This window comes from Lynx canadensis, chromosome F1, assembly GCF_007474595.2.
Source record: "Lynx canadensis isolate LIC74 chromosome F1, mLynCan4.pri.v2, whole genome shotgun sequence".
Taxonomy (NCBI): Eukaryota; Metazoa; Chordata; class Mammalia; order Carnivora; family Felidae; genus Lynx; species Lynx canadensis.
Window position 1 is genome coordinate 62,990,742 of NC_044319.2, and position 17,314 is coordinate 63,008,055.

General features: G+C 42.4%; 1 protein-coding gene across 2 annotated transcripts in view; it reads right to left on the reverse strand.

The window, feature by feature from the left end:
* Positions 1 to 17,314, reverse strand: part of ATF6 (activating transcription factor 6) — a 203,694-nt gene that overhangs the window by 41,989 nt on the left and 144,391 nt on the right. For both annotated transcript variants that reach the window (XM_030302535.1, XM_030302534.1), the window contains exon 16: positions 12,917 to 13,001. In XM_030302535.1, the coding sequence (XP_030158395.1) occupies positions 12,917 to 13,001 (85 nt within the window). The remainder of the gene's footprint in view (positions 1 to 12,916; positions 13,002 to 17,314) is intronic.

A 17,314-nucleotide genomic window follows, 5' to 3' on the forward strand; every position in this document is an offset into this window, starting at 1 on the left:
ATATAGACGACGGACGATTAAAAAGCATTTTGTTTTGGAAGGAAAAAACCCTCCAAAATATTTTAAGCTGTGGTAGATATATACTGAGTAGATCTTGTAAATGCTTTATTTTCTTTATTTCTACTCTCATTCTAACCACATAGCTCATGTTTGCATACTGTCTTTACTCATAATTTTGCACTATAATTTTTACATTATTTAACCATGGATATTTATTACTTTAAAATGGGAAAGTCTGGGGTGCCTGGGTGGCTCAGTCAGTTAGGCGTCCAACTTCAGCTCAGGTCATGATCTCACAGTTTGTGAGTTTGAGCCCCGCATCCGACTCTGTGCTGACAGCTCAGAGTCTGGAGCCTGCTTCCGATTCTGTGTCTCTGTCTTTCTCTGCTTCTCCCCCCAACTCACACTATCTCTCTCCCCTTCAAAAATAAATAAACTTAACACACACACACACACACACACACACACACACACACACACACGGGAAAGTTTATGTAAAGATCTCACTATCAATTAGGGTGGTCCCTGCTTTCAACACTGTAAGGTATGTGGCACCATGAATTATTTTGTGTTTACTCATGTATGATAATTCAGCCCCAAGCCACACAGTGATCATGACGGAGTGAGGTGGTTTTCTAACAAAAGACAGAAACGTCTTCTAAGACACGCCTCGCCTTTCCCCACATCAAATACTAGGTCATTTTGCTTCAAATAGAAAAATGGTTTCTGCTTTCCAAGAATGTCCTTGTGGTAGGAAAAACATTACCTTTCACATTTAACTCACGAGCTGTGCCTGGGGTGGGTGGGGAGGATGTAAAGACGTGGCTTTGGGTCACAGCCCCTCAGTCATTTGCCTCCACCTGTTTTCTTACCTGTGTCAGGAGGCTGCTGTCTCCTGCCTTCCATAATCCCCCTCCTGCCTGTTGTCTCAGGCTTCCCAGCTCTGAGATTCTCTCTGATCTACGTAGGTCCTGCTTCCCAGTGAGATTATGAGCTCTCTGAAGGCATAAATCACATGGTAGGGTACCTCCAAAATCTGTGCGTGATGTAGCAGAGTGCCATGCGATGGCTATGTGTGAACCTGAACGACAGCCGCGTTACGCTATAAAACAAACGTGGGACCAGATTATCAGAGCTCAGGAAGCGAAGCCATGATGGCACACTAACCCTTATTTAACATTCACAGTGGGGGCTCCATGATCTGACCTTCCAGTCAAGCAAGTGCACTAGGCAGTAATGAGCTGGGAGAAACGATGAACAGGCTAGATTCGAGGTGAGGTATTCTGTCCTTTTGTCTCCATAAAACCCCCACAATATTCCCGACTTCTGGACTCACTCTCTGTACACTGTGACAAGCCAGCATGGTAAGCGGCCTAAGATGCTCCCTCCGCCCCTAAGCCCCACCTCGAGGTGTTCGCACCCTGGTGCAGCCCCTCCTCCAACGTGCCAGGTTCGGTCCGTGTAATCTACAGCCTGCGGGGAAGAGACGGCGTGTCACTTCCGAGACCAGGTTTAAACGACTGGCTTCTGTTTGAGGAGCTCTCTCATTCTCTCACTCTCTTGCCCTCTTGGATCACGGATCAGTTGCTCTGGGGGAAGCCCCAGGAAGAGGCCCTCATGGTGAGGAGCTGGAGCGGGCTGCCGACAGTTGAGTGAGCTTGGGAACAGATCCGTCAGCCCCCGTCAAACCTTCGGCTCTACCCACGGCCTGACTACAACCCCACGAGGGACCTAGAGCCACACGCACCCCGCTAAGCTGCTCCCACATCCCTGGCCCCCAGAAACTGTGACGTAATCTGTGTGTGTGTTCACACTGCTGTCTCTTGCCTAGATGATTGTAACTTTCTAACTGTTGCTTCTGTAAAAGTATCACCCCCACCCCCCAATCCATCCTTGCTGTCAGGGAAGTATCTGAAACACGATCCTACTAGTGCCTCTCCTCTGCCCAAAAGCTTTTGGTAGATCCCTATTACCCAAAACTCCACATCTTGTCCTACAGGCCTTTGGGAACCGAACCCTGCTGGCCTCTCTGGCTTCCTCTGCACTTCAAGGCCCAGGCTCTTAACTCCTACTTTAATCTCCCATGTAGGCTAACTCGTTTCCTTTCTCTGATATCCACTGTTCCCAGAACGTCCCCCACACTTGGCCGATCCTATGAGTCCTTCAGGATTCAGTTCAAAGATCACTCTGTGAATGTGTATTTGTTTATTTAATTAAATTTTTTTTCTTGGATACACATGGCAGTACCTGGTATGAAGAAATGGTATCGTTTCCTAGATACCAATGACAAAGAGGCTGTACACATTTAACTCAATCCAACCCATTTTGATGAGCACCTACTGTGTGTTAGGCACATGTTTTTCAGGAGGCACTAGGACTAACGAAAAACATTGAACAAATAGGGTCCCTAACCTTGGAGAGCCTACAGTTTAGCAGTGAAGTTAGACAATAAGCTACTGATGATAAATAATACGAATGTTACACAAATAAGAGTTCAGAGTATTCGGGGCAGTGGAGGTGGGGGAGGGGCACCAAACCCGTTCTGTGGGCTCAGAAAAGCTTTCCCGGAATGTTTAAGGGATTTAAGAAAAAAAAAAAAAAAAAAACTTTATCAAAAAGACGTTAAATCAGGATAAAAAATGGCCCAAAAATCAAAATCAGCAAGCAAAATGGAAGAGACACGGGTTGGTGGTAATATACGTGAAAGGAGCCACGGACTAGGACGGACCAAACCCACAATGTAACCGGGAAAAACACTTTGTTGTCCCCAAATGAAATACAGTCCACAGACTTTGGGGATACTCCATTATGTTCAGGATTCACAGCCCTCCTTCAGAGGCGGGAAACCTGAACCCACCCAGGACTGAGACACCCTGAACCCAGGTCACAAGAACAGCTTCTGACAACTCGAAGGCCTTGGTGTCTGAAGCCTCAGAGGAAATCTGCGGACTACAAGTGGCTGAAGGTCTGTCGTGTGGAAGAAAGACTAGTTTTATACATAATCCTGTGGATTTGTAGGTACAGGAAGGAAGAGACAGAAGAGGAACCATCTCCAAATCGCCAGAGCTATTTAAAGCAGGCAGTCTGCATCCTCGGAGGGGACCGTATCTAAAGTGGCTGGCCACGGAGCAAAGTGTTGCAGGAGAAAATCCTACCACCGGAAGGGAGTTACCCTGGATGACTGTACCCTGGATGCCTTTTAACCCTGGTACTTCATGGCTGGACAACATGAATATTAATGAGTCTTTCCTTGTCCTAATCTCTACTGTAGTGATACCAAGTGGATCACATTTCCCACAAGGTCCTGTCCTGTATGGTAAATAGGATGAAAACAAAGCGATGGGCTTTAGACATCCTCAAAATAACAGTACGGTCCTCCTAACAACTCCGCTCCTAGCAACAAACTATTCTACGGTTCACATTTGCCTCATTATTTAATCTAAATCTTATGTTTAAGGCACACGATTGTCTCAGATCGTAAAATCTGTAATAAATATGGAAGAAAATATCTCTACGGATATTCGGTTAAGTCCAAAGGCAATTCTTGTCTGATTCGCTCAAGATTCCCAAAGCGAAAGTTTTAACGATCCGTATCCATATTGTCAGCTGCAACATTCTAGATTCAGAAAAACCTAGATTTCTGAGGATGCTTTAACCTTTACTTGTAAAAGCCCAAGAAAAGGAGCATTCTCCAATGTGGACAGAATGACAGCGTCTGTGACACGTATATCCCTGAGATGATGCTGGCCTAGCATCCGTCCCCAGCTGTGTCTTAAATAACAAAGAAATGATCTGTCACGCTCCACAGAAAGTTAGGATCCCTACTGTTTCCAGCTGCTATCATGGCAGAAGAGAAAACCGAGGACTTGAGCCCTGAGCTTAAGTAGTTCTTCGGAAAGACAGAAACTGGAGATGATGTGAGATGGTTCAATCTTCCGACACACTACGGTAAGACCCTTGATGTTCCAGCACAAAGAAAAATCCAATCTGGGGACCTCAATATGTTAAAAGAAAGAAATGATTCAGATTTTGAACAGTCAGTAGTAGGAAGCTCAAACCAACTTTGTTGGCTCAAATAGATGCTGATCTCTAGTTTTTATTAGTCAAAAGCTAAACCATCTGTTTGAATAGAAACAGATTTTCGCCGCAAGGGAGACAGAGGGAAAGTGGCCTCAGTGAAAGTTGATGGGACTCGGAAGGTCGGCTAGGTGCAGGGGTCTCAGGAACTGGCCCCTCTGGGTGAAGAAAGAAAAGAAGTACGAATATCCGAGAAGGCGCAGTGCAAGCGGAGCCGATGTCAATCTCTGGAGACTCGCAAACGTTCCCACAGATTAAAAAGTTTATTAGCAAATCAAATACAGAAAAGACAAACTACTCCTGAAAAAAAAAAATTTACCTGTGCAACTGCCAGTAAATCTTCAAAGCAACATCACTCTCAACAAAGTGAGAGGCATTCAAGTACAGAAAGGCAGGTCCAGCATTCACCTTCTTTTTCCCATTCCCCACATCTAGTTTCAGACTTCCTTTGTACAAGAGGGCTCAGAAGAGGCTATGCCAAGTGGAGATAACCGAACGGTTTGGGAGGAGTTAAACATGGATGCCCTGATGACTTCAACCAGAGGAAATGAGGGTGGCAAGAAACAGCCACAGGACGGCTATTCCAGAATCATGGAATCAGCTTCTCCTTCTCCCTCCTTCAGCTGCCAAGCGCAATAGACTTTTCCTTTGCAATGTCTTTGGACATTTTTCCTTTCTCTCCACCCCAGGCCTTTAACAACCTCACCCCAACACTGTTGCAATGCATCCCAGCTCACCTTGCCTCCTAACTTTTTGTTTTCGTTTACAGACCTCAGCCCGATCAGCCGTCTCTTAATAGAGCTTTCACGGTGTAATTTTTATGTTGGAGAGCTGTCAGTCATTTCCTTCACTCATTAATGGCCTCAATCATATAGCTGCGTCTCAGGCAGCAAACACTATTTCTCACACCCTTCAACACGCGTCCTCTCTTTCCCGTCTCCTCCCAGACGCTTTACTCAGTCCCAACCGAGCACATGATGAAGTGCCGCGGCAAGCAGCTGCTGCTGATCTGTCCACTCGGTGTCCGTTTCTTCCATGCTAAGAGAAGTCCACGTGTTTTTTTCCAATCACAGTGTGCCTGGTTAAAACATTGTACTTCTGAGCCTCCCTTGAAGTTAGGCATAAGCACGTGAGCCAGTTTATGTCCCATGAGACATAAGTGAAGTCTGCTAGAAATGTCTGGACAATGTTTGCTTTCCTGAAAGACGCCATGCCCTCCTCCTTTTTCCTGCCTGGAATACAGATGCGATGGCTTGAGCTGCAGCAGCCACTTTGAGGACATCTGCGGCAACCTTAGTCCTAGCATCCTTAAATTGTTGAACCAACACTGGCAACTAGACCGGTTCATTGCTGTGGACTTCTTAATATAGAAGAAAAAATGAATCCAATTTATTTAAGCCAATGCTTAGTTAAGGTTTTCTGTTACTTACAGCTAAATGCAGTCCTCATGTAAATACATATTCCTCTCCTTATCCTACTCTAAGTTTCCTTTCCAGTCCAGTTCAAGTTTTGCTTTCCAAGGTACCAAGCGAGGTTAGTCACCAAGATTCTATCACCTCTCATATATTCAAATTTTTTATCCTATGCCAGAAGCGTTACGATTTGTAACTAGCCGGTACTTAACTGATTTCTCTTAAAATATTAATCAGCATGTTGTTTCTGGTTTAGAACTGATCTAAATCACCACTGTTGGTCTAGGCCTAGCTGGTGATTTAGCATGGCTAAAAAGGGACCTAAGGAAATGAGCCAAATTTTACCTACATTCTAAAGACAATTTGAGTCATATTCTGCTTCACATACGTGATTATCTTCCACTAGGAAACTGCCAATTGAATCCGAGGAATTAAAGTGAAAACTTAGGTCTTTATGAAGGTATTGTTTATCATAGCCAGTAGAGTGAATATTAACACTCATCATTTTACTGCCAGTTACACATAATTAATAGATCTACAGATATACCCTGAAAGAAAACAACCTTTTTTCCGGGTGAGTAGTGTCATTTTTCTCCCTTTCTCAGTAGAAATTCTCAGTGTGGGAATTTTTGCTACTGGTCTCAGTAGTGAACCAAAAGTCAAATATTTGTGCATCTTTAAAAAATTTAAAACGTGGTATGAAGAGAAGACTCCACTCAACTGTCTGGACACAATTATAGAACCCTGACATGGAATAAATTGCAAAGGAAATGCAAGCTTGCAAATGTATTTTAGGAAAGTAGGTAATTTGCAGACCTTTAAGAAAAAAAAATGGACTTACAAAAGTAAAAGGCACAACTTCCAGGCACAGTTCTCTTGGATAACCAGCCTGCTTGTGTAGAACATGTCTAAATAGGCCAGTTTCCAAATACATTTTCTTTGGGATCACAGTTTTATGAAACCGGTGATCATCAAAAGCAGTTGTATCAACATTCTCTTATTATTACAACCAACACATTTATTTAGTTGGTTTTCTTCCTGCCCTTCTATTACGTCCTCTTCAACTAAAAAGGTGTTTCATTGCTAGTAAGTTCTTCTCAATTTTCTTCACGTGGAAATTACTTCGAGATTAAATATAAATACAGTTTAGCCTTATAGTCATTTGTTCATCTACGTGAACCCTTACTAAGGACAGGGTAGGATCCGAGTTAGAGTTTTCTCTTTATTACTTAGGTATGACACTAACAGGTATATGACACACAGAGGGCAGGAGAACAGTAAAACCCAATCAGTGAAAATGGTGGTCAAATTATGGAACCTGTTTGCTAATGGCAGTGTTCATTCTCTGTGAAAGATACTTACAAAGCAGATACCATTAAAAACAAGATCTCTACTATGGTCTATTTTGTTGAGCTACTTATGACGAAAGGAAGGAAGGAAGGAAGGAAGGAAGGAAGGAAGGAAGGAAGGAAGGAAGGAAGGAAGGAAGGAAGGAAGGAAGGAAGGAAAAAGAAAGAAAGGAAAAAGAAAAAGAAAAGAAAAGAAAAGAAAAGAAAAGTAAAAAGAAAAAGAAAGAAAAGAAAAGAAAAGAAAAGAAAAGAAAAGAAAAGAAAAGAAAGAAAGAAAGAAAGAAAGAAAGAAAATGAACAGTTTTACCACAACATAAGTGGAAATCATTTAAAAGCAGGAAATGTTGACTTATAGTATAAGGAAAACTTCCAGAATCCTTTCTTTAAAAATAGCAATAGCCTTTAATTTATCATCCAGTGCTCTGCCAACCATCTGCAATCATTTTTTAAAAGCGTTTTTAAAGCATACCCAGCATTTTATTTTTCTTTAATAATTTTCAGTGTGAAGAATTCCCTCAAAGAAAGCCTTTCTTACAGCTTTACTAACCTGTTTTCAAAGGTCATACGAGACAAAGGAAATTCAGTAACGAAAGGGATTGCAAAATGAAGTAAATTACAAAAATTAAACTGGCATAGAAAACAGAATGATGTAACTGCTATTTTCTAAACAGCATGAGTTTCACACCCATATCCTAGTCTCTTTAGCTATTTCTTGTATAGACTTTTTTCCACAGCTCAAAACCACAAAGTAGAATCATTATACGTTATGGTTTAAGACCCGATATTGACTTCGGAATCTAATTTGCTTTGCCAAAATTGGAAAAGCAAATTCCTCTTCCCAAATATCCCTGTCCAGGATACGACATAAACCAACGGCTCAACAAAATTTGATTTTATGCCTTCTATCACCCTCTCCAAAGCCTCAGGCACCACTTGAGTCAAGCCCACAACTCATGTTCCTTCGCAAGTTACATGTAACTTCTGCACTCAGAAATGGTGGAAAATATCTTTCATTCAAATTTCTCAAGCCCTTACACTGCTCAGGATGAAAAACTTTGATGTTAGAGATGTCCTCACTACACCTCTGCTCTTCCAAATGGTGCCCGAACGTTTCTGTGTGCACATAACTTACACTCTTCAGATTGTAAGTGATACAAATTCATACCTGCAATAAGGCCAAAGAAATCCAATTTATGGATCTTGGAGAGTTCTGTACCTCAATTTTTTTTTTTTTAACATTTATTTTTTTTTGAGACAGAGAGAGGCACAGCATGAACGGGGGAGGGAGGGTCAGAGAGAGGGAGACACAGAATTTGAAACAGGCTCCAGGCTCTGAGCTGTCAGCACAGAGCCCAACGCGGGGCTCGAACTCACAGACCACGAGACCACGACCTCAGCCGAAGTCGGACGCTTAACCGACTGAGCCACCCAGGTGCCCCCTTCCATTTTTTGCATGCATTTTCCTTTGTACAACAAGCATTGAAAAGGAGGTTAATAATTTCAATTCACTCTTTACCGTGAATTTCAAATCTCGACCAATGTGGTAGAAAGGTGAACTAAGTACACATTTAAATTAATTTGCATTTGAAAAGATTGGAAAAACCGTGCTTGCCAACTGTTTTTAATCATGTGAAGAATTAAAATAGTAAAATCTTTCAAGTGACCACAAAGTCATGACCAAATAGCATTTACCTTACTTACTTAATCTGTCATTCAACAAGCGTGAGCCTATCAAATTCAAAACACACGAATCACACCGCATTATATTGCGCTCACCGAATGTGCACAGCCTTACCCCCTAAGGGATAAAGTGGTATAAAAATCTACCTTAAATTCTGGAATCCCAATCATTTTTGATATTCATATATCTGTCTTTAACACTGAAATAACAATATACTCATTAATCAGGATGTATTCTAGACACTATTTAAATCCCGGCTCTTGGCTCTTGGCTCTCGGGGATGCAGTGGCTGTACACGCAGTACAAGTCACTTTGTTGAGCTTTACCATCTTCATCTATGAAAGGAGGATGATACTTGGCTGGCAAGTGAGCATTACCTGAATTAGCACAGATCAAAGTGCCTCGTCTTGCAATTTTCTTACGCACCAGACATTGTGGTAGGTGCCGGGTTGTAACTGGCAAACATAACGTGACAGACAAACGTGCTGTCCTCACAGAGAAGCTGGCTGAGCTGACTGAGAAGGAGACACAGAAGGAAAACCAGACGAGCCAGGGTTTCATGAGGGCACATAAAATGAAGCGTTTCAAGAGGAAGGAATGTCAAAAAACGGACTTCAGGGGAATGACTGCGAAGGGGTACAAGGAGACATTCTGAAGTAAGGAAAACGTTTGTATCATGATTGAGTGGTGGTTTCACAACCGTTTACATTTGTCAAAACTCGTTAACCTGTACACATAAAATTGTTAGTTTTTACTGTATGGACGTTATACTCTAATAACTCTGGTTCCTAAAAGGTGTATACGTCATGAAAGACCAATTTTGTTTTTAAAGGCAAGGGTTCCAGATGAAAAGGTGCTAAAGAGGGGTGACAAGTGGGTGTAATATATGGTGTCTGGATTCTGAATCCCTCCCCACAAAAAGCTGTCAGGAGTATTTCGGGGGCCAACTGGAAATGTGAATGGACTATATGTTAAACTGCATAGTATCAACGCTAAACTTATTTTTTTAATGTTTATTTATTTTTGAGAGAGAGAGAGAGAGAGAGAGAGAGAGAGAGAATGAGAGTATGAATCGGGAAGGGGCAGAGAGCAAGGGAGACACAGAATCTGAAGCAGGCTCCAGGCTCCGGGCCGTCAGCCCAGAGTCTGACACCAGGCTCGAACTCATGAACCGTGAGATCACGACTGGAGCCCAAGTGGGATGCTCCACCGACTGAGCCACCCAAGCACCCCTAAACTTATTTTTTTAATGCTTACTTATATTTGAGACAGAAAGAGCATGAGCAGGGAAGGGGCGGGGGGAGGGGGGGGACAGAGGATGTGACATGGAGCTCTGGGCTGACAGCAGCGAGCCAGACGTGGGGCCCAAACTCACGAACCGCAAGACCATAACCTGAGCCAAAGTCAGATGCTCCACCGACTGAGCCACCCAGGTGCCCCAAACTTTTTTTTTTTTTTAAGTGTAGTCACTTTCCTGTGTTTATGTAGAATACCCCCTGCTTGGCAGATGCATATTCAAGCATTCAGGGGTAAAATGTAAGAGTGTCTGCAACGCGGTCTCAAAATGGTTCAGAAAAAAACCCACAACGTGAGTGTGGAGGAGAGAGCCAGAGATGAGCAAAGCCTTCCAAGAGTGTTTCTCTGAAGGGCCACAGGGAACCTGGGCGTTGGGAGGGCCGCCCCACACCCGGGCGGTATTAACACGCTGTGTGTAGCGATGGGGCGGAGAAGACGCTGACCGAGCAGGACAGGAAGTGTCGGCGCAGAGGCCAAGGGTCTGAAATCGTGAGAGGGGCCGCGACGCGGGATCCAAAAGGAAGGAAGCCCCTCCCGTGACGGTGAGCGTGACAACGACGACCGTGATCCAGGGGCACGCGCGACCAGGCGGAGAAGAGCCAGAGAAGAGCCAGGCGCTATTTAAAGCGCCTTCGCTCATTTCGTTCTCTTGCCAACTCGAACATAAAGGTATAAGGCATCTCTCCTTTCGCCAATGAGGCGGCCGAGCTACGGAAGAACGAACTGCCCTGCCCAGCCACGCAGGGCAGTGGGAGGAGTGGGATGCCTGGAGATGGGTTTTCAAGGGCAGTCAGTGCATCAGTGATGGTGATGAGGTCTAGAGTATGACCATATGGATGGGAACTGGGTCCAAAGAGGCGGGGGTGCTGGATGAATCCTCTGTGCGGATGCTGAAGTTGTACAGAGAGCTAGCAAAAGCAGTGACAGTGAGTCATCAGCGATGGTGGGGGAGGACGGCAACAAACAGGGGTCAGAGGAGTAAAGCCTGATTTTATTCGGTTTAAGATGTCAGGGGGACTGAGGGGGAAAGGAGGAGAGATGATGTGGAAGTTGCCACGGGGAGCAAGGATACACCCACCCCACCTGCAGGCTCACAGGCACATGAGGGGAGGAGACAAAATCAGATTCTAACGTGAGACGGATCCCCAGAGCAAACAGTGAAGGGACCGTTCAGAACGGAGCCCGAGGACGCCACACGTTGCTTAGCACATGCTATACATTCAACCAGTATCTCCTGAATTTGAATCTTAACTTTTCAAATGGTTTACTGTACTCTAAAAAGGAAAAAACTGAATTTGTTTACCAAGAAATCCAAGCCAGATTAAAAAGGAAATGATCCTCTAAGTGACTGTATTCTTTAAACCCATGAAAGGCTCATTTGCAAAAATTGGTCCCCGGGCCAAGATAAACAGAGTGGAACAGCATCTTATTGTTTTTGGCTTAATAACTATGGATAGCTCACTGTTATAAAAATGACACCGGGCATTCTCTTGCGTAAGAACATAGTATCAGAACAAGATTCCGTGAATTCTGTCTTTTGAAGCTTCGATAACAGCCTTTCTGAGCGTGAGCTGACCAGAACTTAAATCTATTATGGTTCAAAGCACAGAAACCTAGGTACCCATGAAATAAGAATAGACGATTACTTCCTAAACATCTTCTTTCGAGTGTAAACATGGTCTTTGGAATGTACTGTTCTTCTTGACGTAGTTGTAGGACTACTCCATGAAAGCTTTGGAGGTGTGCCTTTACTGAAGGAAGAGAGGTTCTCGGTGTTCCGGTTTGTTTGTTTTTTAAAAATTTGTTCTAATGTCTTTGTAAGACTAAGAAAATGTCATAATGCTTTTAGACATTAGCAAAGCAAAGTTTTTCTTTTATATCTATAAAGCTGCCTCCTGAGCATTTCTAATAAGCGGTCGGGAACCGGCTCATTGAAATTCTACAGTCCTCTACGGTCTTAAAATGTACAATGAATATCTAATACTTTTTCTCCAAGACTAAATCTTACTGGAATTTATCGAGAATCCCAGTGATTTTTGTTTCGTTTCGTTTTTTTTAATAATTGTATGTGGTTGTTTAACCGTGACCGTCAGTCAGAATGTGAACTAGCTCAACTACAGGTTAGTTCCAGGAGCTTTTCATTTTTGGCTTACCCATAAACTGTGAGGTTCCTACTCCTAGACAGAAAAAGTACGGGTAGTTCCACTACGTTGGAGAAATGGACTTGAGAAGGATGGCCAGTCCCCCCAGTTTCATTAGAGCCCTAATATGATGTGTCAGAGAAAGCAATTAGTCAACGATATACACTGTGCTCATTTACAACACACAGCTGGCATTGGGAGCAAGCTCTTTCTCTTTTCCATGAAGAACCCAGCTGGAAGTAATCTCTCCTTTACTAAATTTCTTTAGTACTTCGTATATTCCTTATGGGACTTTCTCTTTGGACCACAGTGATTTCTGGGCTCTTTTCTTTTCTTTTTTCTAGATTATGAGCAAGATGTCTTAACATCTTTAGATGGTACCAAGGTGTTACAACATTATTTGTGTTTTCGGTAATACCCAGCACTAGTAGGAAAACAAAATGCAATCGTGACACTATCGAAATCAAATTCATCAGTATTATGGACTAAACATAAATAGGCTTCTGATGTTTGGTCTGGGAATCATGTCACCATTTATATAACACAAGAAACTGCTCGGAGTTCCTAAAACCCAACTTGCAAGTTCACTCTCAGAAGCCGGCAGAGGCCTCTTATACTATGTGTATCACTAGAAAGGTCACAGAAAAGAAGTCTGTAGAGCAGTCAAGATGCTAACTTTTCCAATTTTGTAAGTAAGAGAATGAATTTTTTTCTCTTAAAACTACAGTAATTTTAAAAGTAACTTTCAATTAAATCTTTTACTTTTTAAAAGAGCTATTTTTAGAAAGAGTATAGGAATTTAAAACTAGTATTTTGTAAAAACAGTGGAAAATGGTTCAAAATTAATGCAGGGATATATATCTGACCAACCAAACATTTTAAATGTCTTTTAGTTAATCCAGAGAATATTGGTTAAGCAAAGCAATCTCATGTTGTTATTAAACCAAAACTTCAACTTACCATTTATGTTTATTGCTGGTAATACAATTGACATCTTTGGTCTTGTGGTCTTGTTATGGGTGGTAGCTGGTAACAGCAGGTGATCCTAAGAATAACAAAAAACAATCTGTTGTAACAACTGGCTTAGTCCTGTAACAGGCCAAAATCAGAGTTTCTAACATGCCAACGTTTCATTGGGATCATAAAAAATGACCTTTTTTAACTTGCCAGAGAGGTCATTAACTACAAATCATCTCATGATTCATTTATTCACGATGCAACAAACATTAACGGAGTGTCTATCATTACCAGGTACTATGGAGTAGTCTTGGAATACTCACGCATTCTAATAACATATATGCTGTGCTATACCACACAGAGTATTGTTAAAGGAGTCAGAATGGAGGGATTTTTTTAATTTTTCATTTTATTTCAGAGAGAGAGAGAGAGACAGCTTGAGCAGGGGAGATGGGGAAAGGGAGAGGGAGAGGGAAGGAGAGGGAGGGAGAGGGAGGGAGAGGGAGGGAGAGGGAGGGAGAGGGAGGGAGAGAGGGAGAGGGAGAGAGAGGAGAGGAGAGAGGGAGAGAGGGAGAGGGAGAGAGGGAGAGGGAGAGAGGAGAGAGAGGGAGAGAGGGAGAGGGAGAGAGGGAGAGGGAGAGGGAGAGGGAGAGGGAGAGGGAGAGGGAGAGGGAGAGGGAGAGGGAGAGGGAGAGGGAGAGGGAGAGGGAGAGGGAGAGGGAGAGGGAGAGGGAGAGGGAGAGGAGAGGGAGAGGAGAGAGAGAGAGAGAGCGAATCCTCGCTAAGTGTGGAGCCTGACGCAGGGCTCAATCCCATGGCCCTGGGATCATAACATGAGCCGAAATCAAGAGTCGGACACTCAACCAACTGAGCCACCCAGGCGCCCAGAACAGGATTTTAATTCTAGTAAAATGAGGGAGCTAGACGAGGTAGTATCACAAGATCCTGAAATTAATCTACTCAATAGAACCATCTTCCCTTTTTTTTTTTTTTAAAGAAGAGGGACATTTCTACCCCCCCCCACCCCCCCACCCCACAAGTCCCAATCCAAAACTACCAACACATAAGATAGAGATTCTGATTGATGTTAAGGCTAGAGCCTGGAGCCTTGCCTGCTTAGCCTCCCCTTTTCCCTTTGAAACAACCAAGTATTAGACTTCTTCAGGTAAGCAACAGGTACGTACCAAAGAAGATGTATAGTTCTTGCCCTTAAAAAGTATTCAGTCCAGTGGAAGAGTAAAAGAAAATTATAAATGCATGTCTAGCACAATTTTAAAGTTCCAAATATTATACTGCCAACTTCTGATCATCTATAAGTGACCCGTGGCGTCTGAAGTTTCTGGTTTCCAACCACACAAATACTCAAAGTACGAATACGCCAAGAGGAGTCTGGCTTCAAACAAGAGGGAGTGTGTGTGTTTTGAAAGAGGTATGCACCTCCGCAGGTATCCTGAAGTAGACTATAAATGACGGAGGACTCTAATATTAACTATTGTTTGAACATCGATAACTCCTTTTTCCTAGCAAAAACAGGAATTGTCACAGCAAAAGGAAAAAAGAGAAAAGACAACAACGTACATTAATGTTTCCACTTAAGGGAGCACAGAGCCGACCCTGCTATGAAACCCTCATTTCCTTCTCCTGCTCCTCTGCCCCCCTGCTTCATCACTCGTTCGGGTGACGTAAGACTACAAGCAGGACTGAACAGAGCGGAGGGTGACAAAAATGCGGTGCAACTTGGTTCAAGGGTCAGTGTGATTATGAAATGAAATGATCAGCAAAGCTAAGGGGAAAAAAAAAAATCTAGAATGCAAAAATCAAATTGAAATGAACATACATGAACAGAGCTGTCCAGAACACGTTTCCAGTAACTGCTTGTACTTTGTTGAACTCAAGGCAACATTTCTGTGAGAACAGTTTTTTGTTTTTTTTTTTTAAAGCAGGGTAAAGATGAGTGAAGCTGTTCTGCTGGATTCCAACACGGCAGCGGCAGCACGGGGGTTTTTTCTTTTTTTTTTTTTAAGTGCATTGTTAGACACAAAGATCACACATTTCTGGGTAAGATAACATAATATAGCCAAGAAAAAAAAAAACTTTGCTGATCTTCATGCCATGGAAATTATAAATACGATAATTCCTATAATTAAAACACTGCTTCAGGGCCCCCAAAATCGAATGAGAAAACAAACCAACAAACTCGCAAGCCCCAAATTAAAGCGACTATAAAAATAAACACGCTCAGATTCCACTGGCCACGGGTTAAGGTCAGGCTCAGACTTAAATCTGAGTTTCCGGCTCAAATCTAGATGCCATACTAAACATTTTTTTAAACGTGATCTTCTGAACATAATGTCTCCTGCTTTCTTTCTTCATTAAATTTCAAAGTAGTTACTTTTGCAGGAGGAGGCCAAAAAACACATTATTATTTATGAAAAAGAAGAATCACATCTTGAATGCATAACAGTTATTACAGTTCACCAGCCTTACCTCTAATTATTAAAGTTTGCAAATGGGGGAGGGCATCTATCAAGTTCAAGTTTTTGTGTCCCACAGGGGATCAAAGCTGGTATAGTACAAATCCCAACGGTGCTTATATTAAAAAAGAATGTAGACACACACACGTCTGGGAGAGTGTTGTTAGTTCATTTCACATTTACTTTCTCTTCCTCAAATTAAATGCCCTTGACACAACAGTGATTCTGAATCACTTTTTTTCTCCCCAGCTGTGTTCATCCCACTCTTTTTTAATTAGCATATCATTAATTTTATCAATGACATTTTCAGGAACAAAAGAGCTTTATTTTGGCACTGTTACTAATTTTAGGATATCTTCAACCACACTCCTGAAAAGCTTCTACAAGGACTGAGCTACCACGGGGTATCTTTGGGGAGGAAACTTTGTGGACAGATATTATCATCAACACGTTGTTATTTTTATTCCCAGAAGAAGTCAGAGAAACGCTGGTGGGAAAACACCAAAACATTTCACTGTGAGAATAAAGCATCAGTTTTCCGATGTTACGCAATATCGTGCATGAGAAAATATGCTATTTTCATGATGATTCTCCCGGTTCCCTTTTCCAAGCACTTTGTTAGAAGAAAACCAAAATATTAGTGCATAACGCAGCATCCAAAGTTATGTTTCTTCTCTATTTAAGAGGGCTAAAGCATTGGAGACTAACTTACCAAAAGAACAGAAACACATTTGCTCTGCTGAAGGTTACAATGGTAATTCACAATAAAATTAAGGTCGTAGTACTAAGTGTTCTCACACATTGATTCTACATGTCCGTGCAGAGTCAAAATTGACCTCGATTTAAACTGACAGCCGAGATTAAATGACCCTACTCCTTTCTAAAACATACTGGCTGATGCCCATGGTACAACTGAACATTCATAACTAGCTGTGTTTTTTTTTCCACAACTACTTTTGCTAATTGTATTTGTTAGTGTAGGGGCGCCTGGGTGGCTCAGTCGGTAAGCGTCCGACTTCGGCTCGAGTCATGATCTCGCGGTTCGTGAGTTCGAGCCCCGCATCGGGCTCTGTGCTGACAGCTCAGAGCCTGGAGCCTGCTTTGAGATCTGTGTCTCCCTCTCTCTCTGCCCCTCCCCCACTCACACTCTGTCTCTCTCTCAAAAATAAATGAACATTACAATTTTTTTAAAATCGTATTTGTTAGTGTAATTGTGTAATTAAAAAAAATCCAGAAATTGATTTTTAAAAATGTTTGCAAAGGAGAACAAGATTTAATAAAAGTAAACAGTTTAAAAAATCCACTCACTGTAAGACAACCATAAAAGACTGGGAAAAAAAAACCATACCAGTCTGCATTCAGATTGCTTCAAAAGTACCTTTAAGTTCTTATTCTAATTTAAAGGAATTGTAACTGACCCTGGAAATTATGGTTGATGCACTGTGAGTGCAGTTCATACAAGAAAGGTGATATGGGGCTCTCATGGATCAGAAAAGAAAAGGTGTTGGCCCTACATCAGAACTTGGCAAACAAGTCCACATTTATATAATTAAATGAAACCAATGTAAAATATACATTTGAACAATCTCCTGCTTTAACCAATCTTGTTAGCTCGTAGATCATCCACTAGTCTCTGTTGCCTGAGGTAAGACAGCTTCTCTTGTATTAGGAAACTCTGACCTAAGGTTGGAGCCCCTTCTCCTTGATAGAAAGGAAATGTATTTAATATCCAACGATGTTTCCTGGGGATGAGAGAAACCGTCAGCAAGAGGCTGCACCATGACACCGACCATCTTTTCCTTGGATCAACATGGGCCTCAATTAGTCAAATTTTGCGTGTCAGGCTCATGCTAACAACAACGGCCCCTTAACATTTTATGTTTGGTCTGTGTCCACTGGATTCCAGAGATGGGCTTGGTTTTCCAAT